The 26,171-nt window shown below is 45.2% G+C and overlaps 1 protein-coding gene across 8 annotated transcripts in view; it reads right to left on the reverse strand.

Annotated features, from left to right (window-relative positions):
• Window positions 1-26,171, reverse strand: part of diaph2 (diaphanous-related formin 2) — a 749,871-nt gene that overhangs the window by 249,772 nt on the left and 473,928 nt on the right. For all 8 annotated transcript variants that reach the window (XM_052512438.1, XM_052512437.1, XM_052512441.1 and 5 more), the window contains one exon: window positions 17,430-17,559. In XM_052512438.1, the coding sequence (XP_052368398.1) occupies window positions 17,430-17,559 (130 nt within the window). The remainder of the gene's footprint in view (window positions 1-17,429; window positions 17,560-26,171) is intronic.

The raw sequence follows: 26,171 nt of genomic DNA on the forward strand, positions 1-26,171 counted from the left end.
CACCATTAAAAAACTGACTACAGTTTGCAACTGCACATGGGGACAATATCATACTCTTTGGAGAAATGTCCTCTGATCTGATGAAACAAAAATAGAGCTGTTTGGCCATAATGACCATCGTTATGTTAGGAGGAAAAAGGGGGACGGTTGCAAGCCGAAGAACACCATCCCAACAGTGAAGCACGGGAGTGAGAGCATCATGTTGTGGGAGTGCTTTGCTGCAGGAGGGTCTGGTGCACTTCACAAAATAGATTATGCGGATATATTGCAGCAACATCTCAAGACATCAGTCAGGATGTTAAAGCTTGGTCGCAAATGGGTCTTCCAAATGGACAATGACCTCACGCATACTCCCAAAGTTGTGGCAAAATGGCTTAAGGACAACAAAGTCAAGGTATTAGAGTAGCCATCACAAAGCCCTGGCCTAAATCCTACAGAAGATTTGTGGGCAGAACTGAAAAAGTGTGTGCGAGTAAGGAGGCCTAGAAACTTGACTCAGTTACACCAGCTCTCTCAGGAGTAATGGGCCAAAATTCACCCAACTTACTGTGGGAAGCTTGTGGAAGGCTACCCGAAAAGTTTGACCCAAGTTAAACAATTTAAAGGAAATGCTACCAAATACTAATTGTGTGTATGTAAACTTCTGACCCACTGGGAATGTGATAAATAAATCACTCTCCCAACTATTATTCTGACATTTCACAATCTTAAAAAGTGGTGATCCTAACTGACCTAAGACAGGGCATTTTTACTAGGATTAAATGTCAGAAATTGTGAAAAACTGAGTCTAAATGTATTTGGCTAAGCTAACAAAATATCCACAAAGAAACGGTTTTACTTCATAACTATCAGCTAGCTTTATGTGAATCGTAATAATGTAGCTAATCAGATAGTTTAACAGGCAAACATATCATAAAACTAATATTATGCTAGATGTATTAACATATCAAGATAAAATATTGTAGTCAGGCAACATATGAAATGTAAAGACAATTTCTCCTTCCGAAGTCAAATAATGGCTGCCCTTGACTTCAATAAATGTTTCATCATTTTATACGTGGTTGCATCATATTTCTTTGCATACTTTCAGTTGAAGCTTGCAAACAGAGTACACATTCTAGAAGTGCCCTTCGTGCTCTGTTTCGCATACTTTGATTTGGACTCATCCTCTGACCCTCATGTGCTCCAATTTGCATGATTGGAGCACAGTAGTGTGCATTTTGAGAAACACCCATGCTCTTACTACCTTGCTATCACTCTATGACCTATCCCTCTATGACCTATCCCTCTATGACCTATCCCTCTATGACCTATCCCTCTATGACCTATCACTCTATGACCTATCACTCTATGACCTATCACTCTATGACCTATCACTCTATGACCTATCCCTCTATGACCTATCACTCTATGACCTATCACTTTATCACTTTTTTAACACTGTTGACATGAAGGTCAATGGACATAAAGCTCCTAAACATCACGTTTATCACCTTACCCATCCAATTTGCTACATTAGAGGGGATAGTTTATTAAAAACAGCATCAAATTCATATACTGTAGCTGCCAAACGTTACAAGGGTCTCAATAACTGTTCGTTGGGAGGTTTATTTTTGGCGGTTACTTATTCAAGCGTTACTGTCATAGGCAGTTACTACACAATACCTAACCACAACAAATCTAGCTAGTAGGCTTGTAGAGAGAGTGTATGACAATAATTCTGAGGGGACATGGTAAGAATGGGATAAATATGTTGGACACGCTCAAAAGATTAGCATTATTTTTAAAGGGTCAGACAATAAATCAGATGATCACTTCCATTAATTCTCAAGTTTTAAGTTCACAACCCGCTCCATCAAACCAATATGAGTGTGCACCTGGAGTACATGAAAGCATGCTACAGTGACATTATTTCATCTCAAACCTACTGACATGCCAACTCAACCTCAATGAATATAATAAGACATTATAGGTCCATCTGAGATTGTGATTATGTTGCTCTGCTGCCTGAGACAACACAGAAACATGCCATACATTTGGAACATGGAGGCGTTAAGTGCCTTGACTAGCAGCCTTTGGGTTGCCAGTTCATCTCTCATATTTATGAGAGTTTTATATGGTTTTTTAGAGTGAAGTACATCGAAAAAATCAAGAGAGAACTGCAAGACTCAATAGAAGACAAAACAAGGAACAAACCAAAAAAGACAGGCTTTTGAAAAAATAACTATTTTTCATAAAATTGTACAGTTATCTTAGCTATCTGAATTGCTAGCAGAATTGTTTACTTGTTGCTAAGCAGTTGCTAGGGACTCTCCTGGAAGAAGCTAGCTAGCTTACAAAGAATAACAACAAAAATATCTAGTTAACAGAAGAAAGGAAGACAAAATAAGGACAAAAGAAGGACAGAAGAAAAAGGAAAAGAAAGAGGACAACAAAGTGAAACAGTCAGCACTTCTATTGCAACTTCGTATTTCGTCGTCCTAACGTAGTCTACACTGCTATCTGCCCAGCAGCTAGCCAGCTAGCAAACGTCCACCGTCTACCGAATAGCAGCACTGTAGAAACTATTACACTCAACTGAACGACTTGATTAGTGTAGTGTTAGCTAGCTACATAGTTGTCTTTGCTGTGTTCGTATCCAAAGTAATTGTGTAGTTTAGAGCGTGTAGTCTTAGAGTGATTATCTTAATTTACCGAGGTTAGCTAGCCAGCTATTTGTCGTCCTTAACGTAGGAGACACTGCTAGCTAGCCAACAGCTAGCCAACGTCTACTGAATAGAACTTCCGCACTCAACAACCCGGTCGCATTCCGCTTCACTCCACAGGTAGTATCACATTTTCATTTCATTTCATTACAGCACAACGGTTTGATTTGTTTGATCGTAGCTAGCTACATAGCTAGCTACATAGCCGTCTGTGTATCAAAGATAATTGTGTAGTCTAGAGCGATTTTCTAGGTTAGCTAGCCAGCTATTGTCGTTCTTTTAACGCAACGTAACGTAATCAACACTGCTAGCTAGCCAGTTAGCCCCGAATAGCAGCACTGTAGAAACTATTACACTCAACGGAACGACTTGATTAGTGTAGTGTCAACAACGCAGCCACTGCCAGCTAGCCTACAAAGTCAACAACGCAGCCACTGCCAGCTAGCCTACTTCAGCAGTACTGTATCATTTTAATCATTTTAGTCAATAAGATTCTTGCTACGTAAGCTTAACTTTCTGAACATTCGAGACGTGTAGTCCACTTGTCATTCCAATCTCCTTGCATTAGCGTAGCCTCTTCTGTAGCCTGTCAACTATGTGTCTGTCTATCCCTGTTATCTCCTCTCTGCACAGACCATACAAACGCTCCACACCGCGTGGCCGCGGTCACCCTAATCTGGTGGTCCCAGCGCGCACGACCCACGTGGAGTTCCAGGTCTCCGGTAGCCTCTGGAACTGCCGATCTGCGGCCAACAAGGCAGAGTTCATCTCAGCCTATGCCTCCCTCCAGTCCTCGACTTCTTGGCACTGACGGAAACATGGATCACCACAGATAACACTGCTACTCCTACTGCTCTCTCTTCGTCCGCCCACGTGTTCTCGCACACCCCGAGAGCTTCTGGTCAGCGGGGTGGTGGCACCGGGATCCTCATCTCTCCCAAGTGGTCATTCTCTCTTTCTCCCCTTACCCATCTGTCTATCGCCTCCTTTGAATTTCATGCTGTCACAGTTACCAGCCCTTTCAAGCTTAACATCCTTATCATTTATCGCCCCCCAGGTCCCCTCGGAGAGTTCATCAATGAGCTTGATGTCTTGATAAGCTCCTTTCCTGAGGACGGCTCACCTCTCACAGTTCTGGGCGACTTTAACCTCCCCACGTCTACCTTTGAATCATTCCTCTCTGCCTCCTTCTTTCCACTCCTTTCCTCTTTTGACCTCACCCTCTCACCTTCCCCCCCTACTCACAAGGCAGGCAATACGCTCGACCTCATCTTTACTAGATGCTGTTCTTCCACTAACCTCATTGCAACTCCCCTCCAAGTCTCCGACCACTACCTTGTATCCTTTTCCCTCTCGCTCTCATCCAACACTTCCCACACTGCCCCTACTCGGATGGTATCGCGCCGTCCCAACCTTCGCTCTCTCTCCCCGCTACGCTCTCCTCTTCCCTCCTATCATCTCTTCCCTCTGCTCAAACCTTCTCCAACCTATCTCCTGATTCTGCCTCCTCAACCCTCCTCTCTTCCCTTTCTGCATCCTTTGACTCTCTATGTCCCCTATCTTCCAGGCCGGCTCGGTCCCCCTCCCGCTCCGTGGCTCGACGACTCATTGCGAGCTCACAGAACAGGGCTCCGGGCAGCCGAGCGGAAATGGAGGAAAACTCGCCTCCCTGCGGACCTGGCATCCTTTCGCTCCCTCCTCTCTACATTTTCCTCCTCTGTCTCTGCTGCTAAAGCCACTTTCTACCACTCTAAATTCCAAGCATCTGCCTCTAACCCTAGGAAGCTCTTTGCCACCTTCTCCTCCCTCCTGAATCCTCCTCCCCCTCCCCCCCCCTCCTCCCTCTCTGCACATGACTTCGTCAACCATTTTGAAAAGAAGGTCGACGACATCCGATCATCGTTTGCTAAGTCAAACGACACCGCTGGTTCTGCTCACACTGCCCTACCCTGTGCTCTGACCTCTTTCTCCCCTCTCTCTCCAGATGAAATCTCGCGTCTTGTGACGGCCGGCCGCCCAACAACCTGCCCGCTCGACCCTATCCCCTCCTCTCTTCTCCAGACCATTTCCGGAGACCTTCTCCCTTACCTCACCTCGCTCATCAACTCATCCCTGACCGCTGGCTACGTCCCTTCCGTCTTCAAGAGAGCGAGAGTTGCACCCCTTCTGAAAAAACCTACACTCGATCCCTCCGATGTCAACAACTACAGACCAGTATCCCTTCTTTCTTTTCTCTCCAAAACTCTTGAACGTGCCGTCCTTGGCCAGCTCTCCCGCTATCTCTCTCAGAATGACCTTCTTGATCCAAATCAGTCAGGTTTCAAGACTAGTCATTCAACTGAGACTGCTCTTCTCTGTATCACGGAGGCGCTCCGCACTGCTAAAGCTAACTCTCTCTCCTCTGCTCTCATCCTTCTAGACCTATCGGCTGCCTTCGATACTGTGAACCATCAGATCCTCCTCTCCACCCTCTCCGAGTTGGGCATCTCCGGCGCGGCCCACGCTTGGATTGCGTCCTATCTGACAGGTCGCTCCTACCAGGTGGCGTGGCGAGAATCTGTCTCCTCACCACGCGCTCTCACCACTGGTGTCCCCCAGGGCTCTGTTCTAGGCCCTCTCCTATTCTCGCTATACACCAAGTCACTTGGCTCTGTCATAACCTCACATGGTCTCTCCTATCATTGCTATGCAGACGACACACAATTAATCTTCTCCTTTCCCCCTTCTGATGACCAGGTGGCGAATCGCATCTCTGCATGTCTGGCAGACATATCAGTGTGGATGACGGATCACCACCTCAAGCTGAACCTCGGCAAGACGGAGCTGCTCTTCCTCCCGGGGAAGGACTGCCCGTTCCATGATCTCGCCATCACGGTTGACAACTCCATTGTGTCCTCCTCCCAGAGCGCTAAGAACCTTGGCGTGATCCTGGACAACACCCTGTCGTTCTCAACTAACATCAAGGCGGTGGCCCGTTCCTGTAGGTTCATGCTCTACAACATCCGCAGAGTACGACCCTGCCTCACACAGGAAGCGGCGCAGGTCCTAATCCAGGCACTTGTCATCTCCCGTCTGGATTACTGCAACTCGCTGTTGGCTGGGCTCCCTGCCTGTGCCATTAAACCCCTACAACTCATCCAGAACGCCGCAGCCCGTCTGGTGTTCAACCTTCCCAAGTTCTCTCACGTCACCCCGCTCCTCCGCTCTCTCCACTGGCTTCCAGTTGAAGCTCGCATCCGCTACAAGACCATGGTGCTTGCCTACGGAGCTGTGAGGGGAACGGCACCTCAGTACCTCCAGGCTCTGATCAGGCCCTACACCCAAACAATGGCACTGCGTTCATCCACCTCTGGCCTGCTCGCCTCCCTACCACTGAGGAAGTACAGTTCCCGCTCAGCCCAGTCAAAACTGTTCGCTGCTCTGGCTCCCCAATGGTGGAACACACTCCCTCACGACGCCAGGACAGCGGAGTCAATCACCACCTTCCGGAGACACCTGAAACCCCACCTCTTTAAGGAATACCTAGGATAGGATAAAGTAATCCTTCTCACCCCCCCTTAAAAGATTTAGATGCACTATTGTAAAGTGGCTGTTCCACTGGATGTCATAACGTGAATGCACCAATTTGTAAGTCGCTCTGGATAAGAGCGTCTGCTAAATGACTTAAATGTAATGTAAATGTATATTGCAAAGCCCCTGTTTCAAATGAGCAACCTTCTGGTAAATGGTCCACTTGTCTAACTTCTGGGCTGAAACAAGTCATTGTCTATACAAAACAGAACAAAAGTGTGTACGAAATAGGGAATTAATGTAAAAACAGCACAACAACCCCACAATGTCACTCCTCATGGTCATCAGTCCGCTTGTCCCAGGCCCTCCTTGAGACTCAGCAAATTCCATGCCCCTGTGAGTCTCTCTGGGTGAACATCTGGCTTCTAATTAGCAGTGACCTTGAGGCAGGTGAGCCATTGATGATGGGCGAGTCCATAGAGAGAAGGGTCTAGTCTCCTGCGAGGACAACTGTGTGTGCTGGGCCGGGCTCCAGTTATCACTGACCTCTACCTGCCTCAAAAGCTACTCCCTATGGGGAGACAGCTTCTGAGGTAATAAGAGATGCTATCATGTGTGTCAGGGAAGGGGAGAGTAGACGACCTGCTGGGAGTCCACATGCAGATCTATCATCTCGTTAGCGTGTTGCATTTATAATTCACAAGCATACAGGGTTGCATGTGTAATTAAGTTGTGCATCCACACAACTCTATGACGACACTATGACTCAGAAAAGCAGATGGCTATTACACCGCTCTACAGGAAATTCTACTGAGATTTCAGTCAAGGCGACCATTTTGGTTCTGAAGGCAAGTGGATTTATCGACTCATTTCTCTATTACACCAACTATAGATAAACATAACATTCATTTCGCTAATATTTTACAAGGAATGAATCAGAATGAAAATACTATTCTGCAAAAGAAAGTAATACAATCAAACCAAATGAAAATTATTAAAAGGGCATCTTATTGAATAACATTAATGATTGCCAGCAAATGCCAAAGTACGCCACTCGACCCGGAGTGGATTGTACAAGGATCCAGTTTTCATTGATTAGCAATTATCTTTCTTTTCGATTTGAACTTGTCATGACAGAAGCATAACATTAAATAGAAACAATATAAGGCAATTAACATGAAGTGAATCAGTTGGGAAAAGGCAGTATAATGTGCTTAAGGGAGGCTCAGTCTGCAATAGAGCAGACAAAGGCCTGTCTCTCTCTCTTTTCTCTCTTTCTCTCTCTATTTTTTTTTCTCTCTCTGAGGAGACTTGGGAGAGAGAGAGTCCCTCTGGAGTGGGCAATCAAGGGAAAGAAACTGACAAAAGCCTTTCTCAGGGAAATCAGCCGGAACTGATTGCTCTTTTCAATCAGGTATATTAAGTGTGCAGGCTCCAGCCGTTTGTAGATGAGCTTGTGATTATTCTAATGTTTGAACCCCCTCCTCCTTATCACACCCCCCCACCTTCTGACCAGCCAACCCCCGTTTTCCCCCACGGCCCTTGATGCAACAAGCAGAAATTTGCAGGCTCAGAGCCTCTGGCTGTACAGGATGAATAGGTCACCTGGCCTCACCTCAGCTACAGATCACAACAGAGGGTGGTGGTAGTCATCGCAGAGGCGAGGGGTCTACTTCAGCTGAAAATAATGAGTCAAATAATGATTCAACACACAACAACATTCTCCAAGTTGTAGTGGTGGTGGGACAAGCAGGGGGAGGTTCTATTTGTAATAGCTTGTCAGAAGTAAGTTGGGTGGCACAGAGAGAAAGTGATGGTGGAAACAGGGATATAGAGAGAGGAAGTGATGGGGGAGATGGAGATACAGAGAGAAAGTGATGGTGGAAACAGGGATATAGAGAGAGGAAGTGATGGGGGAGATGGGGATAAAGAGAGAGGAAGTGATGGTGGAAACAGGGATATAGAGAGAGGAAGTGATGGGAGAGATGGGGATAAAGAGAGAGGAAGTGATGGTGGAAACAGGGATATAGAGAGAGGAAGTGATGGGGGAGATGGGGATAAAGAGAGAGGAAGTGATGGGGGAGATGGGTTAAAGAGAGAAAGAGATGGGGATAAAGAAAGAGGAAGAGATGGGGGAGACGGGGATAAAGAGAGAGGAAGAGATGGGGGAGACGGGGATAAAGAAAGAGGAAGAGATGGGGGAGATGGGGATAAAGAGAGAGGAAGAGATGGGGGAGACGGGGATAAAGAAAGAGGAAGAGATGGGGGAGACGGGGATAAAGAGAGAGGAAGAGATGGGGGAGACGGGGATAAAGAAAGAGGAAGAGATGGGGGAGACGGGGATAAAGAAAGAGGAAGAGATGGGGGAGACGGGGATAAAGAGAGAGGAAGAGATGGGGAGACGGGGATAAAGAAAGAGGAAGAGATGGGGGAGACGGGGATAAAGAAAGAGGAAGAGATGGGGGAGACGGGGATAAAGAGAGAGGAAGAGATGGGGGAGACGGGGATAAAGAGAGAGGAAGAGATGAGGGAGACGGGGATAAAGAGAGAGGAAGAGATGGGGGAGACGGGGATAAAGAGAGAGGAAGAGATGGGGGAGACGGGGATAAAGAGAGAGGAAGAGATGGGGGAGACGGGGATAAAGAAAGAGGAAGAGATGGGGGAGACGGGGATAAAGAAAGAGGAAGAGATGGGGGAGACGGGGATAAAGAAAGAGGAAGAGATGGGGGAGACGGGGATAAAGAAAGAGGAAGAGATGGGGGAGACGGGGATAAAGAGAGAGGAAGAGATGGGGGAGACGGGGATAAAGAGAGAGGAAGAGATGGGGGAGACGGGGATAAAGAAAGAGGAAGAGATGGGGGAGACGGGGATAAAGAAAGAGGAAGAGATGGGGGAGACGGGGATAAAGAAAGAGGAAGAGATGGGGGAGACGGGGATAAAGAGAGAGGAAGAGATGGGGGAGTCGGGGATAAAGAGAGAGGAAGAGATGGGGGAGACGGGGATAAAGAGAGAGGAAGAGATGGGGGAGACGGGGATAAAGAGAGAGGAAGAGATGGGGGAGACGGGGATAAAGAGAGAGGAAGAGATGGGGGAGACGGGGATAAAGAGAGAGGAAGAGATGGGGGAGACAGGGTTGAAGAGAGAGGAAGTGGTGGGAGAGACAGGGTTGAAGAGGGAGGAAGTGGTGGGAGAGACAGGGTTGAAGAGGGAGGAAGTGGTGGGGGAGACAGGGTTGAAGAGAGAGGAAGTGGTGGGAGAGACAGGGTTGAAGAGGGAGGAAGTGGTGGGGGAGACAGGGTTGAAGAGAGAGGAAGTGGTGGGGGAGACAGGGTTGAAGAGAGAGGAAGTGGTGGGGGAGACAGTGATAAAAAGAGAGGAGGTGATGGGGATAAAGAGAGATGACGTGATGGGGGATAAAATGAGAGGAAGTGATGGGGGATAAAGGGAGAGTAAGTGGAATCCTAGATACACATTTCCATTCCAGCATGCTGCCGGCCATGGGCCAAGTAGAAAAATAATAACAAAAGGAGAAACTAGAAAGTTATTTTAGTGGAGACGAGGAAACAAAGTGGCTCTAATGCACTGTAGCGATGAAGGAGAGAGAGATGCCTAACAGAGAGGAGAATGAGAGATGACAACTAGATATTGCTTGGGGTTAGGGTGAACAGTGTACCCAGTTAAGGAAGCAATCTTTTTCCCATGTTCTTATACCAATTTACCTGACAAGAGACCAAAAAGCCTTGTAAAAGATCTGGAAGATAGTCTATAAATTATTCAGATGGGCCCGTTGTTCTACACAAGTGTTACAGCTCCTCCAGACTCCTATCAAGCTAACGCGTGGCCCAGCCATCGTGGTGTTCCAGCCTTGTGTTCCTGCCTCAAAGTGTTCTCTGATTAAATGAGCTTTAGTGAGACTAGACAGCTGCGATTTGAGCTTCTTTGTTTTGGTCCTCTCCGGCATCTCAAAAAGCCCTTAAAAGCACCCGAAAACAACATAATAAAACTTGAGCGCTGGTGACCAAAGAGGTCTCTCTTTGGTACGGGGAAAAGGAAAATGAGAAGACACTATGCATTTTCTTTTAAAACAAAGATCATTGTGTCATGTTTCTTGTTGGAGTGAGAGACGGTGCATTTTTTGTTAGAGTGGGTGACTCAATCATCTAATTCCTTTTGGCTTCGTTGACAGGTGGACTTCTGTCAAAACTGAAGAAACACATCACTTCATGATTCAAACCAATGCTGTCTGGCTGACCAATAGGGACAATAACAAAATATATTTCCAAATCAAATGATTTCTCTCTCAGTATGGAATCATCTGCTCTTAAAGGTCTAATGCAGACGTTTTTATATCAATATCACATCATTTATATGTAGCAATTAAGTACCTTCCTGTGATTGTTTTCAATCACTTAGAAAATAGCAATTTCTCAAGCAATTTTGTTAGGATTGTCTGGGTGTGGTTTGAGTGGGGAAGGGAAAACTGAAAACTACACTGAACCAAAATATAAATGCAACAATTTCAAATATTTTACTGAGTTACAGTTCATATAAGGAAATCAGTCAAATGAAATAAATGAATTAGGCCCTAATCCATGAATACCTTAAAAACAAAGTAGGGGCGTGGATCAGACAACCAGTCAGTATCTGGTGTGACCACCATTTGTCTCATGCAGCGCCTCACCTCTTCTGCATAGCGTTGATCAGGCTGTTGATTGTGGCCTGTGGAATGTTGTCCCACTCCCCTTCAATGGATGTGCGAAGTTGCTGGATATTGGTGGGAACTGGAACAAGCGGTCGCACATGTCGTTTCAGAGCATCTCAAACATGCTCAATGGTTGACGTGTCTGGTGAGTTTTCAGGCCATGGAAGGACTGGAACATATTCAGTTTCCAGGAATTGTGTACAGATCCTTGCGACATGGGGCTGTGCATTATCAAATTACCATCAATAAAACTAAATTGTGTTCGTTGTCCACCATGAGGAAATCTGTTCAGAACATTGACATCAGCAAACCACTCGCCCACACGACACCATACACAATGTCTGCCATTTTCCTGTTGGAGTTGAAACTGGGATTCAACCGTGAAGAGCACACTTCTCCAGCCTGCCAGTGACTATCGAAGGTGAGTATTTGCCAACTGAAGTCAGTTACGACGCAGAACTTCAGTCAGGTCAAGACACTGGTGAGGATGACAAGCATGCATATTATCTTCCCTGAGACGTTTTCTGACAGTTTGTGCAGACATTATTTTGTTGTGCAAACTCACAGTTTCAGCAGTCTGGGTGGCTGGTCTCAGATGATCCCGTAGCTGAAGAAACCGGTGGTGGAGATCCTGGGCTGGCGTGGTTATACGTGGTCTGCGTTTGTGAGGCTGGTTGGAGGTACTGACAAATTCTCTAATGGTGGTAGAGAAATTAACATGTAATGTCCACCAGGCAACAGCTCTGGTGGACATTGCTGCAGTCAGCATGTCAATTCCATGCTCGCTCAAAACTTGAATCATCTGTGGCGTTGTGTTGTGTGGCAAAACTGCACATTTTAGAGTGGCCTTTTAGTCTCCTCAGCACAAGCTGCACCTGTGTTATGATCATGCTATTTAATCCGCTTCTTGATATGCCACATCTGTTAGGTGGATGGATTATCTTGGAAAAGGATATATGCTCAACAACAGGGATGTAAACAAATTTGTGCGCAACATTTGAGAGAAACAGGCTTTTTGTGTGTATGGAAGGTACATTTCTGGCATCTTATATTTTAGCTCTTGAAACATGGGCCCAACATGTTGTCGTATCAGTAAATTAAACTAAATTACCACCTGTTGATATCACCAGGCAGGCCAAAACTCCACCCCACTAAAACAGGGTGAAATTTCAGGCGTTCTTTTCGAATAGCACTTACACTAAAATGGTATTATCATAATTTTCACAATTTCATAGTATTATTCCAACCTCAGTGTAGAAATAAAAATGTATATATATATCACACACAGGGAAATCACATTTTTGACTGTACTGGGCCTTTAAATGGCTAGTTTTCTTGGTTTTACCCTAAAATGTCCATGGATAATAAGGTTATCGTGTTGTATATCACGTTTGACCTATTATTAAAATACAGGGTCAACGGAAAGCACTGTGAGGTAAACAGTTTTATAGCCCATATAGCCTTCTCCTTGGAGTTATGTCTGTGTTGTCCACTGGTGTTTGCCATAATGAATTGAGTCAACCAATGGATTATCAGTCTCACCCAATTGAACTAACAAGCATGTACAAGAATTGATTGTCCCTGAAAGGACTTGAATGAGTTTATACACGTTGACAGTTTGAGCCGTACACTAATCCATCTATATCCATAATGAAGACTGGTTCTGGTCCACTTCAACAATAGCTGCCTCACTGCGTCATTCGAGCACATAATTAGCGGGAATTCGATTAAATAACCAAATAGGAAACTAACAAAGTAAATACGCCTCTGGGGATTCTCCACCAAATACTTGAGAATGAAATGAACTTATTGACAGGCAGTCAGACAAACAAGTCTATTCCCAGACAATGAGGCAGCAAATGCTTACTTGCCAGATTGCCTAGGGAGACTAACTTCCATACGTGTCAGATAAATAACTTAATTCAAAGGTGGGAACAATGTAGCATGTTTACTCGAGGTAATTACGCCACTTGAGCTGTAAATACACCACTTCTGCACCACAAATGGCAGCCATGTTCTCTTTTTCTCAACGCCAATCTACAATGGCAGATAGACAATAATGCCTAGGGCATTAAGCCACCGTTCTGTCCTGTCATCCACACCATGCCTCCCATCCGGCCTGTTAACCTGTCCTTGTGGTCATCTTGGAACGCATACAAATCCCTTGTGCTCTATTAAAGTCCTTCTCCCATTGGCCACTGAAACTGCTGCCATATACCATCCATATTGAATCAGACTGGGCCCTCTTCCTGAACAGAAGAATATTTCCGATTTTTACTACACAAATCAAATCAAAGTTTATTTGTCACGTGCTCCGAATACAACAGGTGTGTAGACCTTACAGTGAAATGCTTACATACAGGCTCTAACCAACAGTGCAAAAAAGGTATTAGGTGAACGATAGGTAAGTAAAGAAATAAAAACAACAGTAAAAAATACAGTGAAAAATAACAGTAGCGAGGCTACATACAGGCTGATTGAGGTAGTACGTAAACGTAGATATGGTTAAATGGACTATGCATAGATGATGAACAGAGAGTAGCAGTAGCGTAAAAGAGGGGTTGGGGAGTGGTGGGTTGCGGGACACAGTGCACATAGCCTGTTTAGCCAATGTGCGGGGGCACTGGTTGTTCGGGCCAATTGAGGTAGTATGTACATGAATGTATAGTTAAAGTGACGATGCATGATACACAGAGAGGAGCAGCAGCGTAAAAAGAGGGGTTGGGGGAGGCACACAATGCAAATAGTACGGGTAGCCATTTGATTGCCTGTTCAGGAGTCTTATGGCTTGGGGGTAAAAACTGTTGACAAGCCTTTTTGTCCTAGACTTGGCACTCCGGCACAGCTTGCCATGCGCTAGTAATGCTCTTGATGTTGCAGCTGTAGAACCTTTAGAGGATCTGAGGATCCATGCCAAATCTTTTAGTTTCCTGAGGGGGAATAGGATTTGTCGTGCCCTCTTCACGACTGTCTTGGTGTGTTGGACCATTCTAGTTTGTTGTTGATGTGGACACCAAGGAACTTGAAGCTCTCAACCTGCTCCACTACAGCCCCGTCGATGAGAATGGGGGCGTGCTCGGTCCACCTTTTCCTGTAGTCCACAATAGTCTCCTTAGTATTGGTTATGGTGAGGAATAGGTTGTTATTCTGGCACCACCCGGACAGGTCTCTGACCTGACCCCTATAGGCTGTCTCGTCGTTGACGGTGATCAGGCCTACCACTGTTGTGTCGTCTGCAAACTTAATGATGGTGTTGTAGTTGTGCCTGGCCATGCAGTCGTGGGTGAACAGGGAGTACAGGAGGGGACTGAGCACGCACCCCTCAGGGGCTCAAGCGTTGAGGATCAGCGTGGCAGATGTGTTGCTGCCTACCCTCACTACCTGGGTGCGGCCCGTCAGGAAGTCCATGATCCAGTTGCAGAGAGAGGTTAAACACCAGGATCCTTAGCTTAGTGATGAGCTTTGAGGGTACTATGGTGTTGAACGCTGAGCTGTAGTCAATGAATAGCATTCTTACGTAGGTGTTCCTTTCGTCCAGGTGGGAAAGAGCAGTGTGGAGTGCAATAGAGATTGCATCATCTGTGGATCTGTTTAGATGGTATGCAAATTGAGTCTAGGTTTTCTGGGATAATGGTGTTGATGTGAGTCATTACCAGCCTTTCAAAGCACTTCATGTCTACGGACGTAGTCATTTAGGAAGGTTGCCTTCGTGTTCTTGGCCACAGGGACTATGGTGGTCTGCTTGAAACATGTTGGTATTACAGACTCAATCAGGGACATGTTGAAAATGTAAGTAAAGACACCTGTCAGTTGGTCAGCAGATGCCCGTCTGGTCCCGCAGCCTTGTGAATGTAGAGTGTGATCACACAGTCGTCCGGAACAGCTGATGTTCTCATGCATGCCTCAGTGTTGCTTGCCTCGAAGCGAGCATATACAGTGCCTTGCGAAAGTATTCGGCCCCCTTGAACTTTGCGACCTTTTGCCACATTTCAGGCTTCAAACATAAAGATATAAAACTGTATTTTTTGGTGAAGAATCAACAACAAGTGGGACACAATCATGAAGTGGAACGACATTTATTGGATATTTCAAACTTTTTTAACAAATCAAAAACTGAAAAATTGGGCGTGCAAAATTATTCAGCCCCTTTACTTTCAGTGCAGCAAACTCTCTCCAGAAGTTCAGTGAGGATCTCTGAATGATCCAATGTTGACCTAAATGACTAATGATGATAAATACAATCCACCTGTGTGTAATCAAGTCTCCATATAAATGCACCTGCACTGTGATAGTCTCAGAGGTCCATTAAAAGCGCAGAGAGCATCATGAAGAACAAGGAACACACCAGGCAGGTCCGAGATACTGTTGTGAAGAAGTTTAAAGCCGGATTTGGATACAAAAATATTTCCCAAGCTTTAAACATCCCAAGGAGCACTGTGCAAGCGATAATATCGAAATGGAAGGAGTATCAGACCACTGCAAATCTACCAAGACCGGGCCGTCCCTCTAAACTTTCAGCTCATACAAGGAGAAGACTGATCAGAGATGCAGCCAAGAGGCCCATGATCACTCTGGATGAACTGCAGAGATCTACAGCTGAGGTGGGAGACTCTGTCCATAGGACAACAATCAGTATATTGTATATTGTATAGTATATTGCACAAATCTGGCCTTTATGGAAGAGTGGCAAGAAGAAAGCCATTTCTTAAAGATATCCATAAAAAGTGTCATTTAAAGTTTGTCACAAGCCACCTGGGAGACACACCAAACATGTGGAAGAAGGTGCTCTGGTCAGATGAAACCAAAATGGAACTTTTTGGCAACAATGCAAAACGTTATGTTTAGCGTAAAAGCAACACAGCTCATCACCCTGAACACACCATCCCCACTGTCACTGTCAGGTTTGGGCCTGCTTTTCTTCAGCAGGGACAGGGAAGATGGTTAGAATTGATGGGAAGATGGATGGAGCCAAATACAGGACAATTCTGGAAGAAAACCTGATGGAGTCTGCAAAAGACCTGAGACGGGGACGGAGATTTGTCTTCCAACAAGACAATGATCCAAAACATAAAGCAAAATCTACAATGGAATGGTTCAAAAATAAACATATCCAGGTGTTAGAATGGCCAAGTCAAAGTCCAGACCTGAATCCAACCGAGAATCTGTGGAAAGAACTGAAAACTGCTGTTCACAAATGCTCTCCATCCAACCTCACTGAGCTCGAGCTGTTTTGCAAGGAGGAATGGGAAAAAAATTCAGTCTCTCGATGTGCAAAACTGATAGAGACATACCTATGCGTCTCTTCCTCTTGCCAACAACTGGGATGCTGGCCTTGTCAGGTGTTCGGACAATGTCCTGTGTGTCCTGCTTGTTGAAGAAAAAATATTTGTCTAATCTGAGGTGAGTGATCGCTGTCCTGATATCCAGAAGCTCTTTTTTGCCTTAAGATACGGTTGCAGAAACATTATGTACAAAATAAGTTACAAATATCGCAAAAAAAAAAACAATTGGTTGGGCGCTCGTAAAATTGCTACCATTACTTCTGGGCCATTTGAATGGATTAAGAGGGGCTCTCTGGCCACAAGAATTAAGAGGAGCTCTCTAGCCATTAGGAAGTTTTATTCCATCGGATGCAACAGACCTAATTAAAGTATCTTAACCTTGTTCGGCCTAATCTCATGCGTCACTCTATAAAACATGGGCGTGTCTAAATCAAGCTGTAAAATGCCTCGAAGCCTCCTGGTTTAAGCTCTAGCTCTCAAAAGAAGCGTTTAAAACAAGTCGGATAACGCTGGATCAATGTTATAATGCAGAGACAAAGCAAATACCATTGGCCAATTACAATTTGATTTAACTGGGTTTATATCGCTCATCAGGAATTATGTTCGATTAGCGAGGATACTGGTGGGGGAGAAGGTAAATAAAATACTTTGATGAAAACACAAGCAAATAACATTATAGTTGTAATCAACAGCTTTCTTAATTGAAATGGAGCCAAGGAAGACACAGCTATAATATTTGGGCTTGTCGAGAGATTTCTATGGGTTACTAACAAAACACAATGCAGGGGGGTCAAAACAAGAAGATGAGGAAATGAAACATGACAGTAAATTGGTAAAGGTGATATAACACCTAGAATGATTTCAGGTGTGGAGTAAATTGCATGTTTGTCAAAAATCTTTTGTGATTTCCTGTGAGAGCGTCCAATTTCAAGAGGCAGATATTTCCGGTAAGGAATATATCTTGTTTGTTGAATATAGAGTTTACTGTCTGCAAGGTCCAATAACAGCATGTTGAACGATTCAAAACATGCAAGTATGACCTTAGCAGAAAACAACACGTTTTAATTACTCTCTGACTTTGCAGTGTGTTATACATCCATCTCTCACATCAGAATATAAACTACTGTTAATGCCTCAGGAGTGTCCGCGTAGAATTATGGTTCAACCAGTGATACAGTGTCCATATAAGGACAGTGTCAACCATTATTTAAAGAGGATGGACTGGCTTACCTTTGCTAGCACTCTCCACATGCTGCAGCTCTTCAGGGAACCTCAGGATCTCTGGGTACTTCGCTTCACACTTCTCAGCCAGGAAGTGGAGCAGCGTTGTGTTTTGGTCGGCCGACTTAGTGTCTCGAAGCTGAGAGAGAGGTGAAGTCATGGGTGAGTCACGGCATTAGTTGTTCTTACCATTTAGCAAAAGCCCAAAGCAACTGACAACAGTGAGTGCATACATTGTAGTATAGATGACCTCCAACCCACGACCCTGGCATTTCTAGTGCCATGCTCTTACCAACTGAGCCACGCAGGGACAGAATGTTCTTTGAATGCTAGACAAGGCCACAACAATAACGGATCTGCATGAAACAGCCAACCATACATAACCATACAGAGAGCTGTTGGAGGAGGAGGGCATGTGTAAACGTTCAGCTCTCTTTCATTCAGTCTTTCAGGAACCACCTTTAGCCATATGACAGTGGCAGATAAAGATGCATTATATAGTTCAGTTTGTTAGTGGTCACATACATGTTTAGTGATATGATGGGCTGAGAGGCATTCTGATAAATATGCATAATGGAACATACACCCATGCATTGAGTAGACAACATTAAAAACACACATCAGTAAAACATACATATCAAACAGAACTGGATTAAAAAAAAAACAAAGCTTTGAGAAAGGAAAAGTGAATGTGCTGGACTAGACTAATACAATTGGAGAGAAAAAGGCCAGTACACTGGCTGCTAGGAGCATATTCTCCATTGTGGTGCCTTAGAGACAACTGCACAAGCCTTTCAGAGATCCAACATGACCTTTCAATGAGGCGTTTGGGCTGGAGAGTAGGGGCAAGCCAAATCCCTTTCCTCCCCTCTCCCCCTCTTAAAACCCTGTCCAATTTTAGAGCAATTGGCTCATTGATGCATTCATCCCTACAAGCAGTTCCTTGCTCGGTTCCCTCTCTCTACCAGAGTACATTTAATTTCCCCCTCACTCTTCTTTGGGGGCAGACTGAATGACTTTGGAAAATGCATTTCTGTCAAAATAGGAGAGCTATACCACCTTCTTGAGGCGGCAGGGTAGCCTAGTGGTTAGAGCGTTGTACTAGTAACCGGAAGGTTGCAAGTTCAATCCCTCGAGCTGACAAGGTCCAAATCTGTCGTTGAAAATAAGAATTTGTTCTTAACTGACTTGCCTCGTTAAATAAAGGTAAAATAAAATAAAAATTCTCCAGTAAATCACATTGGCTTTATTAAGTGTGGGTCGGCACTTCAAAATAAAGAATGTCAGACGGACTATGCTGCTGTTTACCCAGATTTCAGTTCATTTGTCCATTCACACATAGGATGACAGAGAAATTGGTCAATAAAGCTGCAACTATGTAACGTGTGTAAATAAAATGTTTCTACAGTTATTTCTGTGTAGTTACATTAGGGTACCTTAAGTAAAGCTATTAAGGCAAATTACTTATGGTAAAGTGTTACAGAATCTTACAACTATTGGATCAAACCACAGTATTTACCCATAAATATAATATATGTGTGTACTTTAAATATAAATATTTCAGCAGGACTGGGGAAGCAGAGTTGGGGGATTACCCACTGAGTAACATCTGTCGGGCTGCATCTCAGCAGCATTGAATCACACATCCACATGTCAGCGCAGTGCTGTAAGGTGTTTTAGCAGCTCCTTAATAAATAGCCGTGTCGATAAAAATGACTATGACTTTGGTGTTGGAAAACAGGTTATTTATTCACCCTTATTACTTAAGTTAATTCAAAGGCAATGTTCACTTTAATTACATCTATTCATTACATTGGACCCGTGTGTCAACCTCCCCCAAACATATATCATTCTTACACCACCTTTTCTGTCCTGAAGATAAAAAAAAACGGAGATAACCTTTTCACGAATCTCGAGAACAAAGACTTTGAAAAGGAATTCAAAAGAGATAATGTCAAATGTAATGTCAAGTGGTATAGTACGCCTCTAAATGAATGAAACCCCACAAAGGTAGTGGACCAGACTGCAATCCCTAACTCTTCCTCCTCTTTTCTGTTCCCGCCCTCCCTCACAGAGATTGGAGGGAGAGGACAGGGGCTGGTGGGATGCATTAGGCAGGGGCACCGGTGCTGGCTGACCCCCCTCGCCCTCGCCGGCTCAAACAGATTGTTTTCTGTCAAGACTTGACTTCAGGAAGGCTGGTTTGAGGGGGGAGAAGAGAGAGAGGGAAATAAAAATAAAAAACACAACAAGATGGCTTCTATTATTAACCTCACAGAGCCATGCCAAACTCTCAAGATTCTGGCAGACTTCCCTGGGAACAAATGTCTTGTAAGGTTACATTATCGTGATGTGTGGGGGAGCCAGCGGTTGACTAAGACAACAGGAAACCACATGATCATATCAGAGAGAAGAAATCCATTCATATTCCATTCTGCTTTGTCTTAAGAATGATCAAGAATACTCTTACTGTAGACTTATCATTGACAATGTACTTTTTAAAATCCTCAATCACAACAGAATGCATCCATTTTAGGACAATAAAAAGCAGCAGATGTGGAATAGGCTGTTGGAAGACTAACAAAAGTCATTGGCAACATTCCCAGCCCTTGCCCCTATCAGGGGAAGATTTCAAAGGGAGGGTGAGCAGAGTTGATTACACATAATACAATTGACCACTCTCTAGGACATAGACAATTACATGATTACAACAGACTAAGCATGTGGTTCAGTTCGCATGCTGACACGTCAGGCTGTGATGAAAGGGCACACACATTGCCACTGATAGTTTAATGGTAACGAGTGTTAATGCAACAGGACATTATGCTTCTGCTCCAATAGCCATAGGATTATGATGATGAGCATCACCATCAGCACCTTTCCCATGGTCACATATCTGGCCATATCGCCGTATAAAGCAGCAATTTAACCCCACCAGCCTCAATTAAACACCTGCTAAGAGCACAAGGCACATGTTATCCAGGAACGTGCTGTTGAAGCACACCATCCCTCTCTTCTCTGTCACCATCTATCTCTGCTCTCTGTCGCCACCGCTCTATCCTCTCCGTCGCCACCCCTCTATCCTCTCCGTCGCCACCCCTCTATCCTCTCCGTCGCCACCCCTCTATCCTCTCCGTCGCCAGCCCTCTATCCTCTCCGTCGCCACCCCTCTATCCTCTCCGTCGCCACCCCTCTATCCTCTCCGTCGCCACCCCTCTATCCTCTCCGTCGCCACCCCTCTATCCTCTCCGTCGCCACCCCTCTATCCTCTCCGTCGCCACCCCTCTATCCTCTCCGTCGCCACCCCTCTATCCTCTCCGTCGCCACCCATCTATCCTCTCCGTCGCCACCCCTCTATCCTCTCCGTCGCCACCCCTCTATCCTCTCTGTCAACACCCCTCTATCCTCTGTCAACACCCCTCTATCCTCTCCGTCGCCACCCCTCTATCCTCCCCGTCGCCACCCCTCTATCCTCCCCGTCGCCACCCCTCTATCCTCTCCGTCGCCACCCCTCTATCCTCTCCGTCGCCACCCCTCTATCCTCCCCGTCGCCACCCCTCTATCCTCTCCGTCGCCACCCCTCTATCCTCTCCGTCGCCACCCCTCTATCCTCTCCGTCGCCACACCTCTATCCTCTCCGTCAACACCCCTCTATCCTCTGTCAACACCCCTCTATCCTCTGTCAACACCCCTCTATCCTCTGTCAACACCCCTCTATCCTCTGTCAACACCCCTCTATCCTCTGTCAACACCCCTCTATCCTCTGTCAACACCCCTCTATCCTCTGTCAACACCCCTCTATCCTCCGTCGCCACCCCTCTATCCTCTCCGTCGCCACCCCTCTATCCTCCCCGTCACCACCCCTCTATCCTCTCCGTCGCCACCCCTCTATCCTCTCCGTCGCCACCCCTCTATCCTCTCCATCGCCACCGCTCTATCGTCTGTCAACACCCCTATATCCTCTGTTGCCACACCTCTATCCTCTGTCAACACCCCTCTATCATCTGTCAACACCCCTCTATCATCTGTCAACACCCCTCTATCCTCTCCGTCGCCACCCCTCTATCCTCCCCGTCACCACCCCTCTATCCTCTCCGTCGCCACCCCTATCCTCTCCGTCGCCACCCCTCTATCCTCCCCGTCGCCACCCCTCTATCCTCTCCGTCGCCACCCCTCTATCCTCTCCGTCGCCACCGCTCTATCGTCTGTCAACACCCCTATATCCTCTGTCAACACCCCTCTATCCTCTCCGTCGCCACCCCTCTATCCTCTGTCAACACCCCTCTATCCTCTGTCAACACCCCTCTATCCTCTCTGTCGCCACACCTCTATCCTCTCTGTCGCCACCCCTCTATCCTCTCCGTCGCCACCCCTCTACTCTCCGTCGCCACCCCTCTATCCTCTCCGTCGCCACCCCTCTATCCTCTCCGTCGCCACCCCTCTATCCTCTATCTCGTCGCCCGCCACTCCCTCTATCCTCTCCGTCGCCACCCCTCTATCCTCTCGCCACCCTCTATCCTCTCCGTCGCCACCCCTCTATCCTCTATCTATCCCCGCCGCCACCCCTCTATCCTCTCCGTCGCCACCCTCTATCCTATCCTCTGTCGCCACCCTCTATCCTCTCCGTCGCCACCCCTCTATCCTCTCCGTCGCCACCCTCTATCCTCTCCGTCGCCACCCCTCTATCCTCTGTCAACACCCCTCTATCCTCTGTCAACACCCCTCTATCCTCTGTCAACACCCCTCTATCCTCTGTCAACACCCCTCTATCCTCTGTCAACACCCCTCTATCCTCTGTCAACACCCCTCTATCCTCTGTCAACACCCCTCTATCCTCTGTCAACACCCCTCTATCCTCTGTCGCCACACCTCTATCCTCTCTGTCGCCACCCCTCTCGTCTCTTCAGTTATCTTCTCTTGACTTCTCTGGTTTTTCCAATCTGTTAATAGGTTGATAGCAGTTGGTCCCCTCATCTCAGTCCCACTTTGTGCAGCCACCAATGTTGTCCTAGCGCTAACAATCAAGGATTACTTGGAAAGATATGCATGGTGAGGGGAATCATCTATCATGGTGCTATGCAAACAATGGCCCCCATATTAAGATAATCACCTATTCAAAGGGCTCTGAGTGATCAATAAAGTATTTATCCTGGATAAGGCCGTTGTATCCTTTTCAAGGTGGAGGGGGCTTTCACAGGATTATACTGCAATTGTTCCCAGGTAAGAATTAATTGCGACGAAAGCCCAAACTCGAAAAGCTGGGTGGGGGTGGATTGATTTATCCATTATGAAAAAATAATTCAGCAATTGCTCTACTGCGGTTTTTATCTATTTATCAAAGAGAGGAGCTTGCATGGTACACTGGGGGAAAAGCATCCTATCTCCAAACATGTATTAATTTGAAATGGCACTGTGTTCTAGCATCCATTAAATAAATCACTCCCAGTACCTCCCAGAGAGATTGGCTTCAAAGGACAACATACAGAGGGACATGTCTCAACTGCAATCTCGCCAATGACAAAGCCTTTTCCAAACTCACAGAAAGAATCTCAAACCATTGGCAAGAAATGCAACAATAATCAAATCAGAAATATTAGATGATTCCCTCCCGAATGATCCTTTCATCAAAGCTCGCTGTCTCCTTCGATACCTGGGCTCAATGCTTTGGACAAAACGGCAGGGAGGTCTTTTGTTATATTCTTTGATACAGTGCCTTCAGAAAGTATTCAAACCCCTTGACTTTTTCCACATTTTGTTGTGTTACAGCCTGAATTTAATATTGATTTTACTCAGATTTTTGGTCACTGGCCTAAACACAATACCCCATAATGTCAAAGTGGATTTCAAAAAAATGAATGAACAACTAAAAGCTCCAATGTCTTAATTAAGTCAATACATATTCAACTTCTGTGTTATGGCAAGCCTAAATATGTTCAGGAGTAAAAATGTGCTTAACAGGTCACAGAATAAGTTGCATGGACTCACTCTGTGTGCAATACTAGTGTTTAACATGATTTTTGAATGATTACCTCATCTCTGTACACCAAATATCTGAAAAGGTATCTTCAGTCGAGCAGTGAACTTCAAATACAGATTCAACTACAAAGACTAGGGAAGTTAACCAAGGGCCCCTATTAGTAGATATTCAAAGCAGACATTGAATATCCCTTTGAGCATGGTAAAGTTATTCATTACACTTTGGATGGTGTAACAATACACCCAGTCACTACAAAGATACATGTGTCATTCCTAACTCAGTTGCCGGAGAGGAAGGAAACCACTCAGCGATTTCACCATTGTGACTTTAAAACAGTTACAGAGTTTAATTGCAGTTACTCCACAATACTAACCTAATTGGCAGAGTGAAAAGAAGGAAGCCTGTACAGAATAAAAACATTCCAAAACATGCATCCCATTAGCAACAGGGCATTAAAGTAATATTGCATAAAATGTGGCAAATCAATCAACTTTTTGTCATGAATAAAAATGGTTATGTTTGGGACAAATCTAATACAACACATGACTGGCTAAAAAATAAACCGAATGGAGCCAAGCACAGGACAAATTCTAGAGGAAAACTTGGTTCAGTCTGCTTTCCAACAGACACTGGGAGATTCATTCATCTTTCAGCAGGACAATAACCTAAAACACAAGGCCAAATCTACAATGGAGTTGCTTACCAAGAAGACAGTGAATGTTCCTGAGTGTACCGAGTTACAGTTTTGACTTAAATCTACTTGAAAATCTATGGCAAGGCCTGAAAACGGTTGTCTAGCAATGATCAACACCCAATATGACAAAAGCTTGAATAATTCTGAAAAGAGTCCAGGTGTGGAAAGCTCTTTCAGACTTAACCAGAAAGACTGGTTATCGCTGCCAAAGGTGCATCTACACAATATTGACTGAAGGGTATGACTACTTATGTAAATGAGATATTTCTGTATTTCATTTTCAATAAATTAGCAAAAAATATATATGTTTATGGTTTCACTTTGTCATGATGGGGTATTGTGTGAAGATCAACTTAATCCATTTTGAATTCAGGCTGTAACAAAAAGATTTGGAATAAGTCGTGGGGTATGAATACGTTCTGAAGGCACTGTATACAAAGAGGGTTTGAACGGCAGCAGTATGTGTGTGTACATGTCGCGTGTGTGTATGTGTGCATGTTGGTGCACGTGTGTGTACTTGCATGCATGTGTGTGTGTGTTGACTGTTCATAAAGGATTGTGACACACTTTCCTGATCACAGGGAACTCTTGGTTTTCTTTCACATGAATCCTCATGTTTTCTTTTCAGATAGACCACATCTTCACTTTCCTGAGTCAATAGGAGTAGAAATGTAGCCCCAAAGTGAATAATCTTCAGCTTAAAATCAACTACTGCCTCTTTCTCCGAACAGTTAAAGGGACCATCTGGGATAGGTACTCCAATCTTTTGACTTTCCAATAAATTATATACTGTACACTGAGTGTACAAAACTATGAGAACACCTTCCTAATATTGAGTTGCACTCAGAACAGCCTGAATTCATTGAGGCATGGACTATACAGGGTGTTGAAAGTGTTCCACAGGGATGCTGGCTCATGCTTCCCACAGTTGGTTCAAGTTGGCTGGATGTCCTCTTGATGGTGGACCATTCTTGATACAAACCGGTGCACCTGGCACTTACTACCATACCCAATATTTTGTCTTGGCCATTCACCCTCTGAATGGCACACATAGACAATCCATGTCTCAAGGAATAAAAACACTACTTTAACCTGTCTCTTCCCCTTCATCTACACTGATTGAAGTGGATTTAACAAGTGACATCAATAAGGGAACATAACTTTCACTTTGATTCACCTGGTCAGACTGTGTCACGTGTCATACTCATTCCACAGAGGGCCGAGTGGCTGCGGCTTTTCGCTGCATCCTTGTACTTGATTGATGAATGAAGGTCACTAATTAGTAAGGAACTCCCCTCACCTGGTTGTCTAGGTCTTAATTGAAAGGAAAAACCAAAGACCCTCAGACACTAGGCCCTCTATGGAAGGAGTGTGACACCCCTGGTCAATGTCATGGAAAGAGCAGGTGATCTCAATGTTATGTACACTCATTGTATAGCCAATGATTATTGAAAAATATAAAATGTATAAATGCCTCATGAACATAGTTCCACTGTGGTTCCCATCACAACCCAACCCTTGATTTACTCAACTTTTTGTAATGTCTACAAAACAAGTGTTGGGATACCCAATGTGTTGTTGTTTGAATCCCAGATTGCCCCTATAATAAGGGAGGCATCACAAACGCTCCAGTGTAGATATCAAAACAAGGCCAGCCGCTTTGGGGGATTGTAGCAGCACCCGAAACCTGATGGTGTTCTCTTAATTTAAACAGAACTAAGTTCTGCTGTACACTGTGTTTACCATTCACTGCTCTCTCACACACACACACACACACACACACACACACACACACACACACACACACACACACACACACACACACACACACACACACACACACACACACACACACACACACACACACACACACACGAGTGAGCAACAGTACATGCATAAAGATAATACATTTTAAAGACTTTCACCATTTCCATAAAGATGCAAGGTCTGCTCTGACGACCTCAGCAGGTTTAGTGCTTTCCACAGCTATCACCACCACAACAACTGAGGGCTTTGCACCAGCTAGGTCTTTGAACAGCAAATAATGCCTCTTACGTCAAGTACCCTCAAACATTTTGAC

The sequence above is a fragment of the Oncorhynchus keta genome, chromosome 4 (genome assembly GCF_023373465.1).
Source record: "Oncorhynchus keta strain PuntledgeMale-10-30-2019 chromosome 4, Oket_V2, whole genome shotgun sequence".
Taxonomy (NCBI): domain Eukaryota; kingdom Metazoa; phylum Chordata; class Actinopteri; order Salmoniformes; family Salmonidae; genus Oncorhynchus; species Oncorhynchus keta.